This window comes from Chenopodium album, chromosome 9 (assembly GCF_948465745.1).
Source record: "Chenopodium album chromosome 9, dcCheAlbu1.1, whole genome shotgun sequence".
Lineage (NCBI taxonomy): Eukaryota > Viridiplantae > Streptophyta > Magnoliopsida > Caryophyllales > Amaranthaceae > Chenopodium > Chenopodium album.
Window position 1 is genome coordinate 52,469,273 of NC_137842.1, and position 16,355 is coordinate 52,485,627.

The 16,355-nt window shown below is 32.2% G+C and overlaps 1 protein-coding gene across 1 annotated transcript; it reads left to right on the forward strand.

Annotated features, from left to right (window-relative positions):
• Positions 1-556: 556 nt before the first annotated feature.
• LOC145559856 (protein LIGHT-DEPENDENT SHORT HYPOCOTYLS 10-like) lies at positions 557-12,688 on the forward strand. The gene is made up of 2 exons (XM_081621138.1): positions 557-1,302; positions 12,543-12,688. The coding sequence occupies exon 1, from the start codon at positions 689-691 to the stop codon at positions 1,247-1,249; it is 561 nt and encodes a 186-aa protein (XP_081477264.1). The 5' UTR covers positions 557-688; the 3' UTR covers positions 1,250-1,302; positions 12,543-12,688.
• Positions 12,689-16,355: the final 3,667 nt, after the last annotated feature.

A 16,355-nucleotide genomic window follows, 5' to 3' on the forward strand; every position in this document is an offset into this window, starting at 1 on the left:
TTAAAAATAACCATAGAAATATTTAAATACTACAAATGTTATATTTTAAATAAAGATTTGAGGCATCGTCCCATAATTATCTAGCAAATAAAAAGGTGATCAACTAATTATATACGAGGAACTAATTGAAACCTTGTGTAACGCTAGATAATTACTTCACTAATCAAGTTTAGTACCCCTTAATATTAACGTCATCCTCCCTCATCATAGGATTACATCAAAAGTCCCCATATAATTGTGCCTTTGTTTGTACACAGGACTAAATGAAGCACAATATCACACTAAAGACACACATCAAATGACCCCCCACCCAAAAATAAATCTATAATAATTATTTTAAGAGAAAATCATTCGATAAATCCTACCATCAAGACTATATACTATAGAATATAAATTATAGCTTGAAAATTTGCCAATAATTAGACCCCACTTCATGTCCACTGAAAAGTAGGTCCCTCCATTTGGGATGTTACTAATAATAATCCATCTCATTCTCCCCTCTTACACTATTCCTCTACCCCTCTATAATTTTATTTACTTATTATGTTTATTTCTTTCATTTCATTTTCCACTTTCTATATGATCTAATGTAACACCATAACCTTAATATATAATATAAATCTTATATTGCATAGCTCACAATTAGATGCACTTCTAATTTCTATATGCTATCCCTAAAATAATAATAATGGAAGGTTCATCCTCCTCTCCACCACAAAACTATGAAGGAACACCTCCACCTTCACCAACACCCAGCCGTTATGAGTCACAAAAAAGAAGAGATTGGAACACTTTTGGTCAATACCTAAGGAACCAACATCCTCCTGTCCCTCTTTCTCAATGCACAAGCCACCATGTCTTAGACTTCCTCCGTTACTTAGACCAATTTGGTAAGACTAAGGTCCATGTACCCGGGTGTATGTTCTATGGCCAACCCGAGCCCCCGGCTCCATGTCCTTGCCCTCTTAGACAAGCTTGGGGTAGTCTTGATGCCCTCATAGGCCGTCTTCGTGCTGCCTATGAGGAGAATGGAGGACCACCGGAGACTAACCCTTTTGCCGGTACGGCTATAAGGGTGTATCTTAGGGAGGTGAGGGAGTGTCAAGCTAAGGCTAGGGGTATCCCTTATAAAAAGAAGAAGAAAGGAAGTGGAAGAGGTGGTGGTGGTAGTGGAAGTGGTAGTGGAGATGATCATTCTTCATTTTCTCCTGGTGGATCTTCTAGTAATATGATGATGAGGTTTTCTTAGTATAATCCACTACATATCTTATGCTCTTTTCCAAGATCATCAATTATCAAGAGGTATGTATATATGTCGTTTTATTACCTTTATATAATAATATTGTTGATGTTTATTAAATTAATGAATTTTTTTGCTTACAATAATAATTGTACATTGATGGATTTTCTTATAAGTTTAAGATTGTTTGGAGTTTGTTTATGATCTGAATTGAGTTGAATTAATCCTGATTAATAATTTTTTTTTCAAAAAAATATTATTACATCTGATCTGATCTTATTAAACGACTTAAAATTTAATTACTCAATTGACTTAATTTATCCAACAACTAATCATTGGTTACATTATTTCAAATCAAAAGATCGGAGATCTCTTCAATTAGATACTTCAGCAATTTACTTGACCATTCAACAATTAAATTAATTGAAAACCAAGTTGAATCCTAAATCATTAAATATTTAAATAATTTACACACCACAGCTCTAATTTCTTCACTAATTGGAACGTCCACTAACTATAGTGGATCATATCCGTTTACTACTTTGATATCATTGAAATGGAGAAAATAATCCATATAATCGAGTATCAAATGGGTAATACGACTAAAACATGATTTGAATAATTGAATCACTTGGTTTATTCAAAAATATAATATTTAATTTCACTTTATTGTTGTAAGCTTTTTCTTCCTCGTACAATAATCCAAAATGTTCATCAGCTAAAGCCATTAGTTTTCTTATATATAAAGATTCTCTAGAACTTTTTTTCCGAGCCTTGAAAATATTTAAGAACTAATATAAATAGTTCTTAAATATTGTCAAAAAAACATTGTGCAGTAATAAATAAAGTTAGAGATATACGAATAATAAGGTCCAACCAATAATATCCTTCAGCTTATATTATAACTCTGTTTATAAAATTCAATATTTTACATGAATAAGTATGTAAAATCATACTAAATATGTAGATCTAATAAAATTACATGAAGGTATGTAACATTACAAAGATAAACTCTTACCCTACTTGATGTATATTTGAGGGAAGGGGAGTGAAATCAAAATTCTTCGATTTGTACGCATTAGTATGAAGCTAGATATAAGCACTTGGGTTATTAACACTTATTATTAGTCTAGGACTGAAGCAATTGTTGTTCTTAATTCTTTTCATTTGCGATTAAATTTGATCAATCGGAATTGAAAACAATATGAGCTCTGGCAATTCTAGATTCAAGGTGGGTTTTGTTAAAGGTTAGAGCTCTCAAGAATCACCACATGTAAGTGTCCCACATTGGTTAAAGAATTAATCACTTAATAAGGCTAAAGGGCTACTCCTCCTATTGCCATGTGGTTTTGGGATGGAACCTTCTTTGGACTCGTGAAGTGGATTTCCTCTCTTGGTTTGCAAGTGCATCCAAAACCCCTTTTTTTACAGATGAGTGTCCAACACAGAAAAGTTTTCCCTATATATCAATGCTAATTAAGGGATCAAACTCGAGACCTATGACTAGTAAGATAAGACGTGTACTCTTCATATGAGCTAGCTAATCTAATTAAAGGGTGCAGTGATTTGCATTATTGTAGCTTCTACATTTATCAATCTAGAGTAATAATTGATAGTATCCATACAGTAAGATTCTATTTCAATCTCTTACTTGCTAAATTATCTATTAGTACATATCTTCATTTTCAAATACAATTGATAGCATTCGATCTTTCTTGGGTGATGATAATGATATTAAGAGTACTGAGTTATTGGCTTATAGCATGAGGACATAATCCAATCTCCTATTATTGTAAATCCCTGATTAATCTGTTTAATTCTTCAAATAGAATCAAGCTAGGAGAGGTCTTCACTCTTCTTTCGTTTCTCTTGGTGTGGTTTCTTGAGTGTGATGTAAAGCCCTTTTTAAAAACGGAGATCTCTCTAATTCTGCGTCCTCTCGATGCTATACTGAAAGAAAAGTTAAAAGGTTAGTGTGACAACTAAGGACACCTTTATTTCTGTAATAGTGGTCACATTATTCTAACCTTTTATCATTAAAACAGATAGAGTTATACAGTAATTTGACTTTTTATACACACTCTCTATCCATTAGTCAATCATGATAAGAGTATTTTGTAGAAACCAATCACAATTTATTACTACTTTTAAAAAGCTGATAACCTTTTTCAATCATAAAATACCAATAATTAATACGACAATTATTTTTATATAGAGCGAGGGAGTGAATTATATACTACTTATATATATGTATGTGTGCTTGTCTCTGATAGATATTAACTATATATTTGTATAATTTAAAAAGACTAATACATTTTGAATGACATAGTATATTTCTATCTATAGAAAGCCAAAAAGATATTTATAGAAAGCTGTTTGAATGCCTTGATATATGTTAATATGTATGAATGCATCATGCAGTAAGAGCATTTAAAGTAAGATTGTGTAGTAGAACATTAAATATAGAACTGACCATTTTTAGGCGAAGTCTGTCAATTGGCAGATATTAGAAATTTAATACCTTAGTACATTTTGATACGTAAGTCTTATCATGCAAAAAACACTACATATATTTATTCTTATATTTTTATATTTTTAAATGTGCTTGTTGCTATTATTTCTTATATAGTATTTTAATATCAGTGCCCTTATTTTGTCGACATTTTCACTAGATTTTGGCTTTCTAAGATTTCTAAAGATTTTGTGCCCCCACCAAAATCTATTAATGTCAAGGATATAAAATAAATAATTATATAATTAAAGGATGCTCATAAATAATGGAAACAATAGCATTTTTGTTTGTACATTTAAGGTTTCTTCTAACCTTTCGAACTATTTTTTAATGGAAAAAATTTGCTTTATCCGTACTATATATTTCATATAAATTATTGTAAATTCTATATATGCATCATTGCGAATCTTTTGTTTGTAGCAAGATGATAAAATTTAACAATAAGTGGGGGTTGGTGCAAGGAAATTAATTTATTCATTAATTATAGTAATTTTGTAGTATATACTAAATTAGATTGGTCATGCATTTCTCTTAATTAAATGTAAAAACAATGTCATGCATTTTAAAGAGAGGAGAAAAAAAATAAAGCCTTATAAGCCTATCCTTTTATTGTCTTTTGACTCTTTCGTTATTATGCATGAAAATATTCCTATTTGAATATTTTCCACATATAGAAATAAGCTATATAAGCAAGAAAATATAAGTAATTTTTGTTTTACTCTCAAACTTCAATTTATATGTATTTTCCAAATTTATTTTCTTAGTGTTAACAATGATTGTTTTTTATTTCAAAATGAAATTTTGGAACCAAAGATGCTCCTATCCTTCCTCCCATTTTAAAAATATGATTAATTATTTAATATAAAAAAAATGATTAATTCCAATTGATCTAGATATTTTTATTTGTAATTATTGACTTCTACTAATTCTGATTGTACTACTTTTAGAGTTTTAGGAGACTAAATCCTAGATAAGAATTAGTTATAAATTGAAAGATATTCTTTTTTTTTTCCTTCTCTTTTCTTTTTAAAGATAGGGTACCTTTAAGTAAGATGACCAAACGCCTTCAAAGAGAGAGAGACAGAAAATTAAAAAATAAAAAGGGGGGGGGGTAAGATGACCAAAAATCTTGTACAATTTATGAAAAGAACAATTTATGAAAAGAACAATTCATCCTGTTATAAGAAGCTTTTGTTCTTGAAGGAAAAGTCATTTGAATTCGAATGGCAAAGCAATGAAATTGAAAAGAAAGACATGATTTACATTCTTAATATAAACAAAACTTTACCCGATCCATTAGAAATAGGAGAGTCTTAAGGTATTATCTATAGAGGTACTCTTTCAAGAAAAGTTTTTGTTGTAGTTTTTTAATTAGGTGAGAATGCAAATTGGTGAAATTCACGAAAACCATTTTAATTAGGAGAGAAAATAGTATTATCCATTGACAATAATGCAGAAACCTCATTACTTAATTCAATACTTTATACAGTAAGCTTTTACTAAATCATCATAGTTTACCTAATATAGCCTCTACGTCATCATCAACTCATTTAGGAGGACATGTTCTGATAACTGAATTGAGCTGAACTAAACTAAACTAAATTGAAGTAAATGCTTATGAAAGAAGGAAATTAGAAATTGAAATGAACTGAAATTAAGTTGAAGAGAACAAGTACACTAGATATCTACAAGACCTAAGGTTTCTCCTAGTAGTATTGTCACTAACTAGTAATCCGTTACTTTCATTCTTCGCTTCATCAAACACAGAGTTTTCTGATCCCCCATGAATTACAATCCCAAACATGAACTGCTATGTGATAAATGGCACAATGATACGTACACTTTCAAACAAAATTAAAGAGAATGACACAGCAAAACATATCTAGTGCAAGCTTGATTGATAGGTAACACCAATCCAAGACGCTGCATTCAATATTACTTATAAAACAAATCTTGCAGCAAGTCGTTAATTTTTATACTTATGCTTTAGCTTAATATAAGTACATAATAAGTAGATTTTTCACTGTTAAAATAGTTCCTTGTCAATCAACTGATGACTTAGCCTCAACAATATTGACTACACTACGTACACTGGTAATTTGAACTACAAAATTTCATACTTGCACGCATTGTACTGTATGTTTACTCTGTCCGTACTTAGTTACACCAACAGAAAAATATTGTGAGAATCTAAATCCTTTTTATCAGTAAAACACCCTGATTTGCAACTTGAGTCATTCTATCAATCAAATCTTGTTTGACCTCATATTACGTACTGCTATATATAGTACTACGTACTAGTACTTTGTATGACCTTGTATTACTACAGTTCTATACAGAGTACATAGTATGACCAATATATTTCTTATACTTTAATGAGTACTGGTCATACTATATAAGATTTTCTGAATTACTTACATTTTTAATTATTTTTTTAATAACATTTTCTGAATTCATATTGAGAGAGTGAGGGATAGCTCAGCTGGTTAGAGCTTCCCTTCCGATTTTAAGGGATCTTGGGTACAATTTTCATCATTTGCTCTTGTTACTCTCTAAACACCAACAAAAAAAAGAGTTAAAAATGTTTCAAATATCTAATTTTTAGTAAACATGAAGGAACAAACTACATGCTGACATATTCCAATATAAATTACATCTCATTTAGCTTGGCATTTGCATTATCATATGTACAAGCCCAGTTCTTTCGTTGATCATATTTCTTTTGTAGGAAAAGAAACAAACCAAGGTAATTCCCCATCTAAATAACCTAGGTATGTAAAGTAATTATAATAGTCATATATTTTAACTGATCTAATTAATTGACATCCACCATAGAAAACAAAACATCGCATCCTTCATCATCTTTAGATTCGCTTTGTATCAGACAACTTCCTTACTTATCGTTTTTATTTCTCCAAAATTGTACGAAATCGTGGGGGTCCGTCCGTTTCATTCACATATATACATCTCATCTAGAGATATCAAAACCACACCTGATCTGACCTGAAACTGATAGAGTATAAACATATTCTTGGGCCTCAACCATTAGAGTATAAACATATTCCTAGGAGGCCCAAGAATATGTTTATACTCTATCAGAAACCGACGTGAAAAATATCCGATTCAAATTTTGACTAGCATGGATACAATAATTTATTATGCTTCAACTTTAAAAATTGATCCTAATCAATCATCTGAATTGACACCTCCATGACCCCGTCTAGCAATCAACTTGCAATTATATCTCAAAATTTTGTATATGACAACATGAATGAAACAATAAAGTAAGGTCTAGAATCTAGACAACATAACATTTGTGTATATATATACTACCTAGCAAATAAAACCTTAAATCACACCTTTTTTTTGACACTTTATGCATGTCTCTCTTTCTCAATACAAGAGTATTACATACACATGCATGATTTTACGTACTTTATTTTTTTCTAAGTTTGTCATGCAGACAACTATATCTATGCATTGTAACTTGTAAGCCAGGAAATTCCTATGATTCCAAATACACTAATCTTTCTCACTATTTCCACGTGATGATATCCTTGAGATTTTATATAGAAGGTTCTTTACTCTTGGTTTACTTTCTCTTTTCTTTTGGGATAATTATATTGGCATTGGATAGTTCATCGTATTTTTAAGCTATTTCTTCCACTTTTCAAGATCCATAACGGTAGAGAATTTATAAATAATATAAGCTATATAAGATTAATATTTTGGCACCCGCACCCCAATCTAACTTCAATGACAATCCCTTCCATGTAGCTATATAAGTTAATACTTCGTAAGTTATTAACTACAATATTCTATGATGTATAGGGTCTGTAGTAATTAAATATATAATAGGAAGTATTTGGATTATTAAAAAATAATGGGTTGGGTAGTGTGACTATTGTCATCTCGTGCCGGTAAATGGGGTCGACTACCGGCACTCAAATCCGGTAGGCGGCAGTGAGTACAGAATGGAGGAGCCAGTACTTGGCGAGAGGTACCGGCTCCTCTGCCCAATAGTTGCCTTGTATTGCCGGATCTAAGTACCACTGTACCAGTAGTCGGAGCTAACTACCGGCTAGAGCAGCCGGTACTCTTGATTTTTTTTTTTCTTTTCAATATGAATTAAATACAAACAAGAAATGCAGAAGAAGATTAATTAGAAGATCAATATTGGAAAATCAACAATATTGAAGGGTAATGGGGAAGATTGTCGCTTTTTTCATAAGAAAGATGCCCGTTGTTGGTTTCCCTGCATTCATAGTTGAGATTTGAGAATAAGAGGAAGATAGGATTATTATAGACTAGTTTTGTGCCCATGCGATGCTCGGATTGTTTATTGAATTTAAAAATTAATTTTTTAATATATGTGCTTTTGTGACTATTTAAATTATGTAGTAGAAATGTAATGACTAATAATGATATTGGTGAAAATGTTCGATCGATTAAATACATAAAAAAAATTATGTAAGCATGAAATATTAGAAAATTCTAATAATAACAAAAAATAAATTAAATTAAAAAATTGTTCTACGCTCGTCGATCCCGAACACAAACTTAAACTTTGGGCTAGGGTTGAACATTTTTTTTACTTGTAACCTAGAGTGACCCGATCCGAAATGACTCATGACCCAATCCAATTAACATGTCGATCTATATTAGGGTGTGTTTTATTCACTTGATTTTTATTTATATGAACTTAGGGCCTGTTCTCATTAACTGAACTCAGCTGAACTGAACTGAACTGAACTGAGCAGAGTTGAAATGAACTGAACTGAACTGAACTGAATATTTTATAAGAGAAGGAAATTAGGAGCTGAACTGAACTGAACTTAACTGAGCTGAACTTAACTGAGCTGAACTGAACTGAACTGAACTGGATTTCAACGTAAGAGAACATGCCCTTAATATACCTTATTAAAACTTATTTTATTTTTAATTTGTACTTGGCTAAACCTTATTATAATTTATTTTTCCTGAACTGAATTTATCTTAACTTAACTACTTCCCTTCGCTCCAAAAAAAATATTATGATATAAAAAATAAATTTAGATGATACTTATTGACAGTTATAATCTAATATTTTTTTGAATAAAATAACAATTTTATTTGTATATATAAATATTGGTATTTTATCAAAAATAAGATTCTAAAGTAACAATTTTATCCCAAAATTTCATCTAAATTTGATTGAAAATAAAACTTTAAACTAACTTTTTTATCTTACAAAGTCTGTTTAAATCTATCCAACGTAGCGCGACACTTGGAGAAAATTTAGAATGTCAAGTGTCGCTGTCTCGTGAGCTGGTTAAAAGTTTAGCTTTATATATTAGTTATATGATGGGGTTATTGGTTATAATTAATTAAAAGGTAGTTTAGTCTGTTAAATTATTAAGTGTCATTTTTCTTTTCTGCATTGAGGTTTTTTGTAATGCATTTGGTACTTGTGTTTATAAACACCTTTTATTTATTTTTTTAATATTATTATTATTTTTTTTATATGCAGCACTTCTCATTACATAGTAGCCAACGGCTGTTATTCTAATCATTAATATATATTTTTTTTGAGGCATCATTAATTTTTTTTTTTTTTTTTTGTGTGAAATGATAAGAATTTGATGTATTAATAAAATATAAAATGAGACAATTTAAAAAGATCCCAATTGACTTAATTTTTCCATAATTATAAATTATCAAATTTAGCAAGTATATATATTGGGAGCTTTACAAAAAAAAAAAAAAAAAAAAAGGAAAAATAAAAGATTAAGGTGTTCTCTTCACCTTAAAACAATAATTTGCCTGTAAAAAAAAACTAATAATAATAATAATAATAATAATAATAATAATAATAATAATAATAATAATAATAATTTGGATGTGTCTTATATTTATCTTTTTGGCTTCATATTCAATCTATTTTCTTCTACATGCAATGTAATATTTGGCTCGTTAATGAGTTATTTCAATCATGAATACTTCACATCTTTTACACTTTGTTTGGATATAAAGAAATGGAAGGAAAAGAAGAAAAGAGAAAGGGAGAGGGGTAAATTCTCTTGTTTGGGTAAAGGATTGGGGGAAGGAAGGGAAAGGAGAGGGAGGGATCTATTTCCCCTCTCTCTTTAATAAGCATAATCCCTCCAAAATTGGAGAGATTTGGAGGAAAAATGAAGCTCACCTCCCCCTCCCTTTCTTTCCCCTTCCCTTCATCCCTTTCCCCTCCCCTTCCTTTCCTTCCTTCTTTGCTATCCAAACAAATCATTAGTACTTAATGTAAAAATTATACAAATTTGTTATTAACAACGAATTAATCGGCATGAATCTATCAAGAACTCATATAACTATTATTTTCTGTAACTAAAAATCATTAAAGCTAGTCAAAGAGAAATATAATGAATAGTGAAAAAGTAAAAGTATTGCATTTAAAACAACATTGAGGAAGTAATATAGACCACATATTCATTTTCTTTTTCTTTGGGGGACAAACCTGCATTTAGATTATCATCAATTGAATGCATGTTATTTATGTCAATTAAAAATACTGAGGCATTTAACATTATTTGGTTTCTCAAATTCTAATACAACTAGCCTTTTGGCCCGTACAATGTACGGGTTGTTACTTGGGTTAATCATATTCATAGTAGGTATGCTTTTATACAAAGTAATTGTTTCATTTCTAAAACTTAAAAGAAAAAATAGTGAGAACATGAAGGAATTTAGTTAGATATATATACATGAAAGAATGTGGGATATGAAATGACATATTAATTTAAATTATATTTAAAGTCTAGGATATGAAATGACATATTAATTTAAATTATATTTAAAGTCTAGGATATGAAAAGACAATTTTTATAAAAATTCATATGTTTATGTAATGTATACTAATTAATTGAACATTATTTTATTATGGTGAAAATGAAACACTTTATTTTCTTACTTGAATTTGCAAGTTGCATTAAGATTTAAATATACATATTAAGAGAGGTGTCATGTGGCATATAGGGTGATGAGTGACTTGTGAATTGTGATGCCATGTGTCATATGAAAAATTTGTGGTTTGTGTTTTTAAATACTAAGTATAGATTATTAAGATCTCAGCTCTTTTGTTAATTATTACTACCTAACTGATCGTAAGAACACTTTTATGTAGAGCTGTCAAAAGCTGACCCAACTTGAAATATCGACCCTAACCTAACCTATTAACCGACCCGTTTGAACTCGAAAAAGATTGTGACCCGAACCCGACCTAACACAACCTGAAACCAACCCTAAATCCAAGTTGACCCGAGTATTTGCGACTCGAATCCGAACATTAACCGACCTAGAGACGACCCGACCCGAATGTAACCCGTAAATTATTGACCTGAACTGAACCCGACCTGAAGCGAAATTTACCCAAACCTATTTTAACCCGTCAAAACCCGAATTCATCCCGACCTGTTCCTAACCCGACCCGAATTCAACCCGACCTGCTCCTAACCCGACCCAAATTTAACCCAACTTGCTAAAAACCCGACTCGAATTTCAACCCGACCCGAATCAACCTGACTTGTTATTGACCCGACCCAAATTCAACCCGAATTGTTATTGAATCAATATGTGTAGGTCGTTATCTCATGTTAGTATTGGAATGGAAATTGAATCCTAACTCTATTCCTTCAATATTTCACTTTGAATTTTAAGAGGTTAGTTTCACAACATGTTTTTAGGGACGAATTTCAAGGACGAAACATGTTTTCCGCAAATTATTGACTTGAACCGAACCTGACTCGAACTCGAGAATGACTCGACTTGGAAATGACCCGACTTGATTATAACCCGTAAAAAATTGACTTAAACTAAACCCGACTTGAACCCGAGAATGACCCGACCTGATTATAACCCGTAAATAATTGACTTGAACCGAACCCGACTCAAACCCGAGAACGACCCTAACTCGTTTAAACCCGTAAAGACCCGAATTTAACCCGACCTATTTTTCACTCGACCCGAAGGTAACCCGACCCAAACCCGATAAGATGTATGACCCGATGTGACCCGACTCAAGCATGACCCAACCCGAAAACGACCCACATATGTTATGACATTAACCCGTATTGACCCGACCCGAGATGACCCGACTCACACTAACCCGACTCAAACCCGACCCGTTTACCCTAATTGACAGCTCTACTTTTATGTGAATGAAGGGAATACAAATACTTACAAATTAAAACCTAATTATAACTTAATATATTGAGATAAAGAAATTGAGATTACCTTTATTTGGTATCTACGAAAACTAGAATTTTATTAATATTAAAATTAGGTAGCATGCATATAAACGTGTCAAGATGATCAATATACTGATCTTTGCAGCAATGTATGAAATTAGTTAAATTTATTTAGTTTTCTATTTAAGTATAAACTTTACGTATAAAGGGAGGAAAATGAACTAATAAATGAAATGTAGTTATACACTTGTGAGTTGTGACACATCACAAGAGGTTTTAAATTAGAAGTAACTGCGAAGATCGAACCTACATTGGCTATATATCATGTAATAAGTCACCCGTGTCCGTCATGGCCTCATGGGTAGGCTTGCAAGTAACCCGTGTCGGTCATGGGTAGCCTTGCACACTGATCATTCTTTATACTTGTATATGCTTGCATTGTATATTAACTTTATTTTGTCATTCGTTAGTAGGCTTGCTCTTTGATCGTTCTATTACTTTTATGCTTGCTTGTGTATCAAAAGTTAGAAAATGCGTTGTTCTTCTTTAAGAAATTCTTCTTTTAATGTAGTACCACGCAATAATGAAGACGTCTCTACTGCAAGGATATCATTAGCGTGGAATGAAGACAATGTATAAATATTCAATTGCAATTGGCAGGCGGTGTTTAGATAATTGTTTTTCTCATTAATTAAGATTATCACTTAATCACTTTCATTGCTGAAGCTCATTAGTATTGTATTGATTTCGTTCTACTTTCGGGAATTTCTCTTGTAATCAAGCGTTTTCTATGAATCAATTAGTTCATCATCAAGTTGATTATATATACTTCATCGTATGAAACCTAAGAACTACGAAGTGTATCATAAACTGACTGAATGTTGTTCAAGGACATTTTTAAACATGTTATGGTATTGAAACTACGAACTCTTAAGTCTTAGACACCAATGGGTGCGTTACGCGTTGCAACGTGATATGTTTAGCTTGAGCTACAAGACTCACATATTATACTCACACAAGAAATTCATGCATGTATAAGATGCTCCAAAAAAAACGTATATATATAAACAAGTGTGTTGAACTTGACGAATCTATGAATTTTCATGTTTTAACTTCCCCTAAAGTTAATTGGAAAATTTGTCATGAATAACACCACCTCTCACCGGTCTTCCAAAAATAGAACGATCTTTGGATTATTTCAAAATAAAACTCTTTGATGCACATCCGCCAAAAATAGAACGTAACTGGTTGGTAACCTGTTAAATAGGTTACTAGTGACACGTGTCACAATGTCAGTGGTCAATATTTTTTAACAATTTTTTTAAAAAAAACCCTTAAAATTTTTTAAAAAATACTTAAAATAAAAAAATTAAAAAAAAACCCCTCTCCCTGCTGGCAGCCACCCCCACCGCCGAGTCTTCCCCATAAACGCCAGCGGCCATAGCCTCCAACCACGGCGCCAACTTTTTTCTATTGAACCACCTTCCGCCCGCTGATACCCTGCTCCTTCGGCGCCCAAACCATCTCCACTGTGCGTCTCCACCCCTTCCCCCTGAACCACCACCCGAAACTCTAGAAACCCAAAATCGTGTGGTGGTTTTAGGGTTCAAAATTCCATCAAACCCCAGAATTATTTCACCCCTCCACCGGTGCCTTCAAAAAGCTTGAAGATCTCCTTCTTTCATTCGAGCTTTTTCTCTCCTCTTAAATACCCCCAATTATCTAGCCCTCAAGAAATCGGGAATTTTACATTTTTCATCCCAAGATTCGACTTGGTGGGTTAACTTAGAGAGTGATAATTAGCTCAGTGGCGTCGTTCCATCTTTTGGCGCCTGGGAAATGGGGTAGAGACAGCTAGGGGTGTTCGCGGTGCGGTTTGGATCATAAACCGCACCAAACTGCAAAAGTGCGGTTTGTAATTTTTTCAAACCGCACCAAACCGCACTTTTAAAAATACCGCACCAAACCGCACCGCAAGATGCGGTTTGGTGCGGTGCGGTTTGCTGTTTAACCGTATTTTATTAAAATTGTAATTATTCTTTTTAAAACAAAACTTTTATTTTATATTATAATTATTAGTTGATAATTTAAATATTAAACTCTTTTTATTAACCTTTAATTAACTAATAGTAAAAAATTAGCTCATATATTTTAGTTCTTTTATATAGTTTTAATGAAAATATAGTATAAAAATCGCAAACCGCATTAAAGTGCGGTTTGCGGTGCGGTTTGGTCTCAATAATTTTGGAAACCGCACCAAACCGCAAACCGCGGTTTGATCATTTTAAAAAACCGCACCACAATTTTCAAACCGCAAACCGTGCCAAACCGCACTCTGTACAGCCTTAGAGACAGTCGGTGAGGTGACGGGGAAATGGGAAATGGGTTTGGGCGACTGCTGGTTGGGAGATGAGGTTGTTCGAGGGGAGAGAGAGGGGGTTTTAGGGTTGGGAAGGTGGTTCAGGGGAGGGGGTGGTCAAGACGAGGTACCGCCATCTCCGGGTAGGGGACTCTAGGCGCCGGCGGTGGTGGTTGGGTTGCTTTCGGGAAGGGGGAGGGTTTTATTTAATTTTAGTTTATTTTAGTTTTAATTTTTTTAAATTTAAGTTTGTTTAATAAATCATTATTATTAAAAAAAATGTTAAAATAAAATAATTTTTTTAACCAATCACACATGGACACATGTCATATATAACCTGTAAAATAGGTTATAGGTTTTTTGTTCTATTTTTGGCGGATGTGCATCAAAAGTCATTTATTTTGAAATAATCCAAAGATCGTTCTATTCTTGAAAGACTGGTGAAAGATGATGTTATTTTTGATAAATTTTCCAGTTTAATTTGCATGCTTTTTACGTTAAAGGAAGTTGTAACAATATACGATGTTTAGCTTAACTGAACATTTGCTAGTTCTAGAAATATTTTATGTAAAAAGTTTGACTCTTTTGTTTCCGATCCTTTTTTTCTCCTAATGTTTCCCCTTTTTTTTTTTTTTTTTTTCATTTCTTTTCCTTTTCTTTTGTTATCTATCTATCCTTCTATACTTGCAGTTCAATGATCAGATTGGGCTCTTCGTTCATCATGGAGATGTTGTAGTTTGATGAAGGGTTTCGAGTTTCTTCGTCGTCTAGGTTTCACTTGGAGTCTTGGAAGGTGGATTATAGTCTTAAGGTACATATTTTGGCTGATTACAGGGTGCTTGATGACACCTTGGTTTGTTTAAAGGATTCGGTTGCTAGGTCAAAATTACCAACTCACAGTGGCGGATCTAGCGGGGTTCAGGGGGTTCAACTGAACCCCGTTAGATCCGAGAAAAAAATGGACTTTTTTATTTTTTAAAAAAACTAATAGTAAAACTATATAAATCAATATTCTAAACAAATATTTACAGTGTTAAGTGCGCAGCTCAGTTGGATAGGTCACTAAGTATTGTACAGAAATAGGCAGTGTAGTGGTAGGTTTTTTTTTTTTTTTTCCTCCTCCTTTTTTTTCCCTTTTCCTCAGTCTCTTTCTTTTCTCTATCCTAAAATAATCTGCATTTTTCATTGATTTCTGAGAAAAATAAGACCAACCCATTTCGATTCATCCTCAAATCTACAAAACCCATGTCTTAATTTCTCGAAATTTTCTTCGAATTTCTCAATTTTTAGCTTCCCTGTTTTCTTTGAATTTTTTTTTTTCAATCGAAAGTCTGCCATGGCAGCCATCCTCTTCACTCAATCACTCTCTCTGAATCTCTGGCCGCCGCGGCGCCGCAAGTCCATGACGACCCTAAATCTCTGGCAATTTGCTTCCCTCTCTCTTTTTTCTTCAATTTCTTAAATATTTTAATAAGTTTTTACTTGTTTAAATTAAATTAGAGAATTTTTTTTTGAGGGAAAGTTTAAATTAGAGATTGTTAATTTGTTTTCTTGTAAGTGTTAATTTGTTAATTGTTGTAGTTGTTTGATTAATGAATTGAATTATTGTCAATTGTATATTATTTTTTCAATTGTATAATGTTAATGTGCTACTGAATAACCTATTTGTGAGTTTTTCAATTTCTTAATTGTTAATATGTTGATTTCTTTGTTGTATTGTTAACCGTTAATTAGGCAGTAGAGTAGTGTAGTACTCCTGATTAATATTTTTTTTAATTATTTGTAGTGTATGACCATATATTTGGAGCATTTTTGGAACAAATCTCAAAAATCATCAATTTTTTTTTTTTATTATTGTAGTGTCGTTTACTTGTGTATTGTATTTATTTGAACACTTTATTTTATACTTGAATACCCGATTTACATCCGTGCATTCGGACATTGGGTGTTTGATGAAGTTCGAACCCCCTAGGTACAATTTCCGAATCCGCCACTGCCAACTCAAGTGTCCTCTTTTCTTGATTT

Excerpts from the sequence above, each read along its gene's own strand:
- LOC145559856 (XM_081621138.1), top strand. The coding sequence starts at position 689 with ATGGAAGGTTCATCCTCCTCTCCACCACAAAACTATGAAGGAACACCT.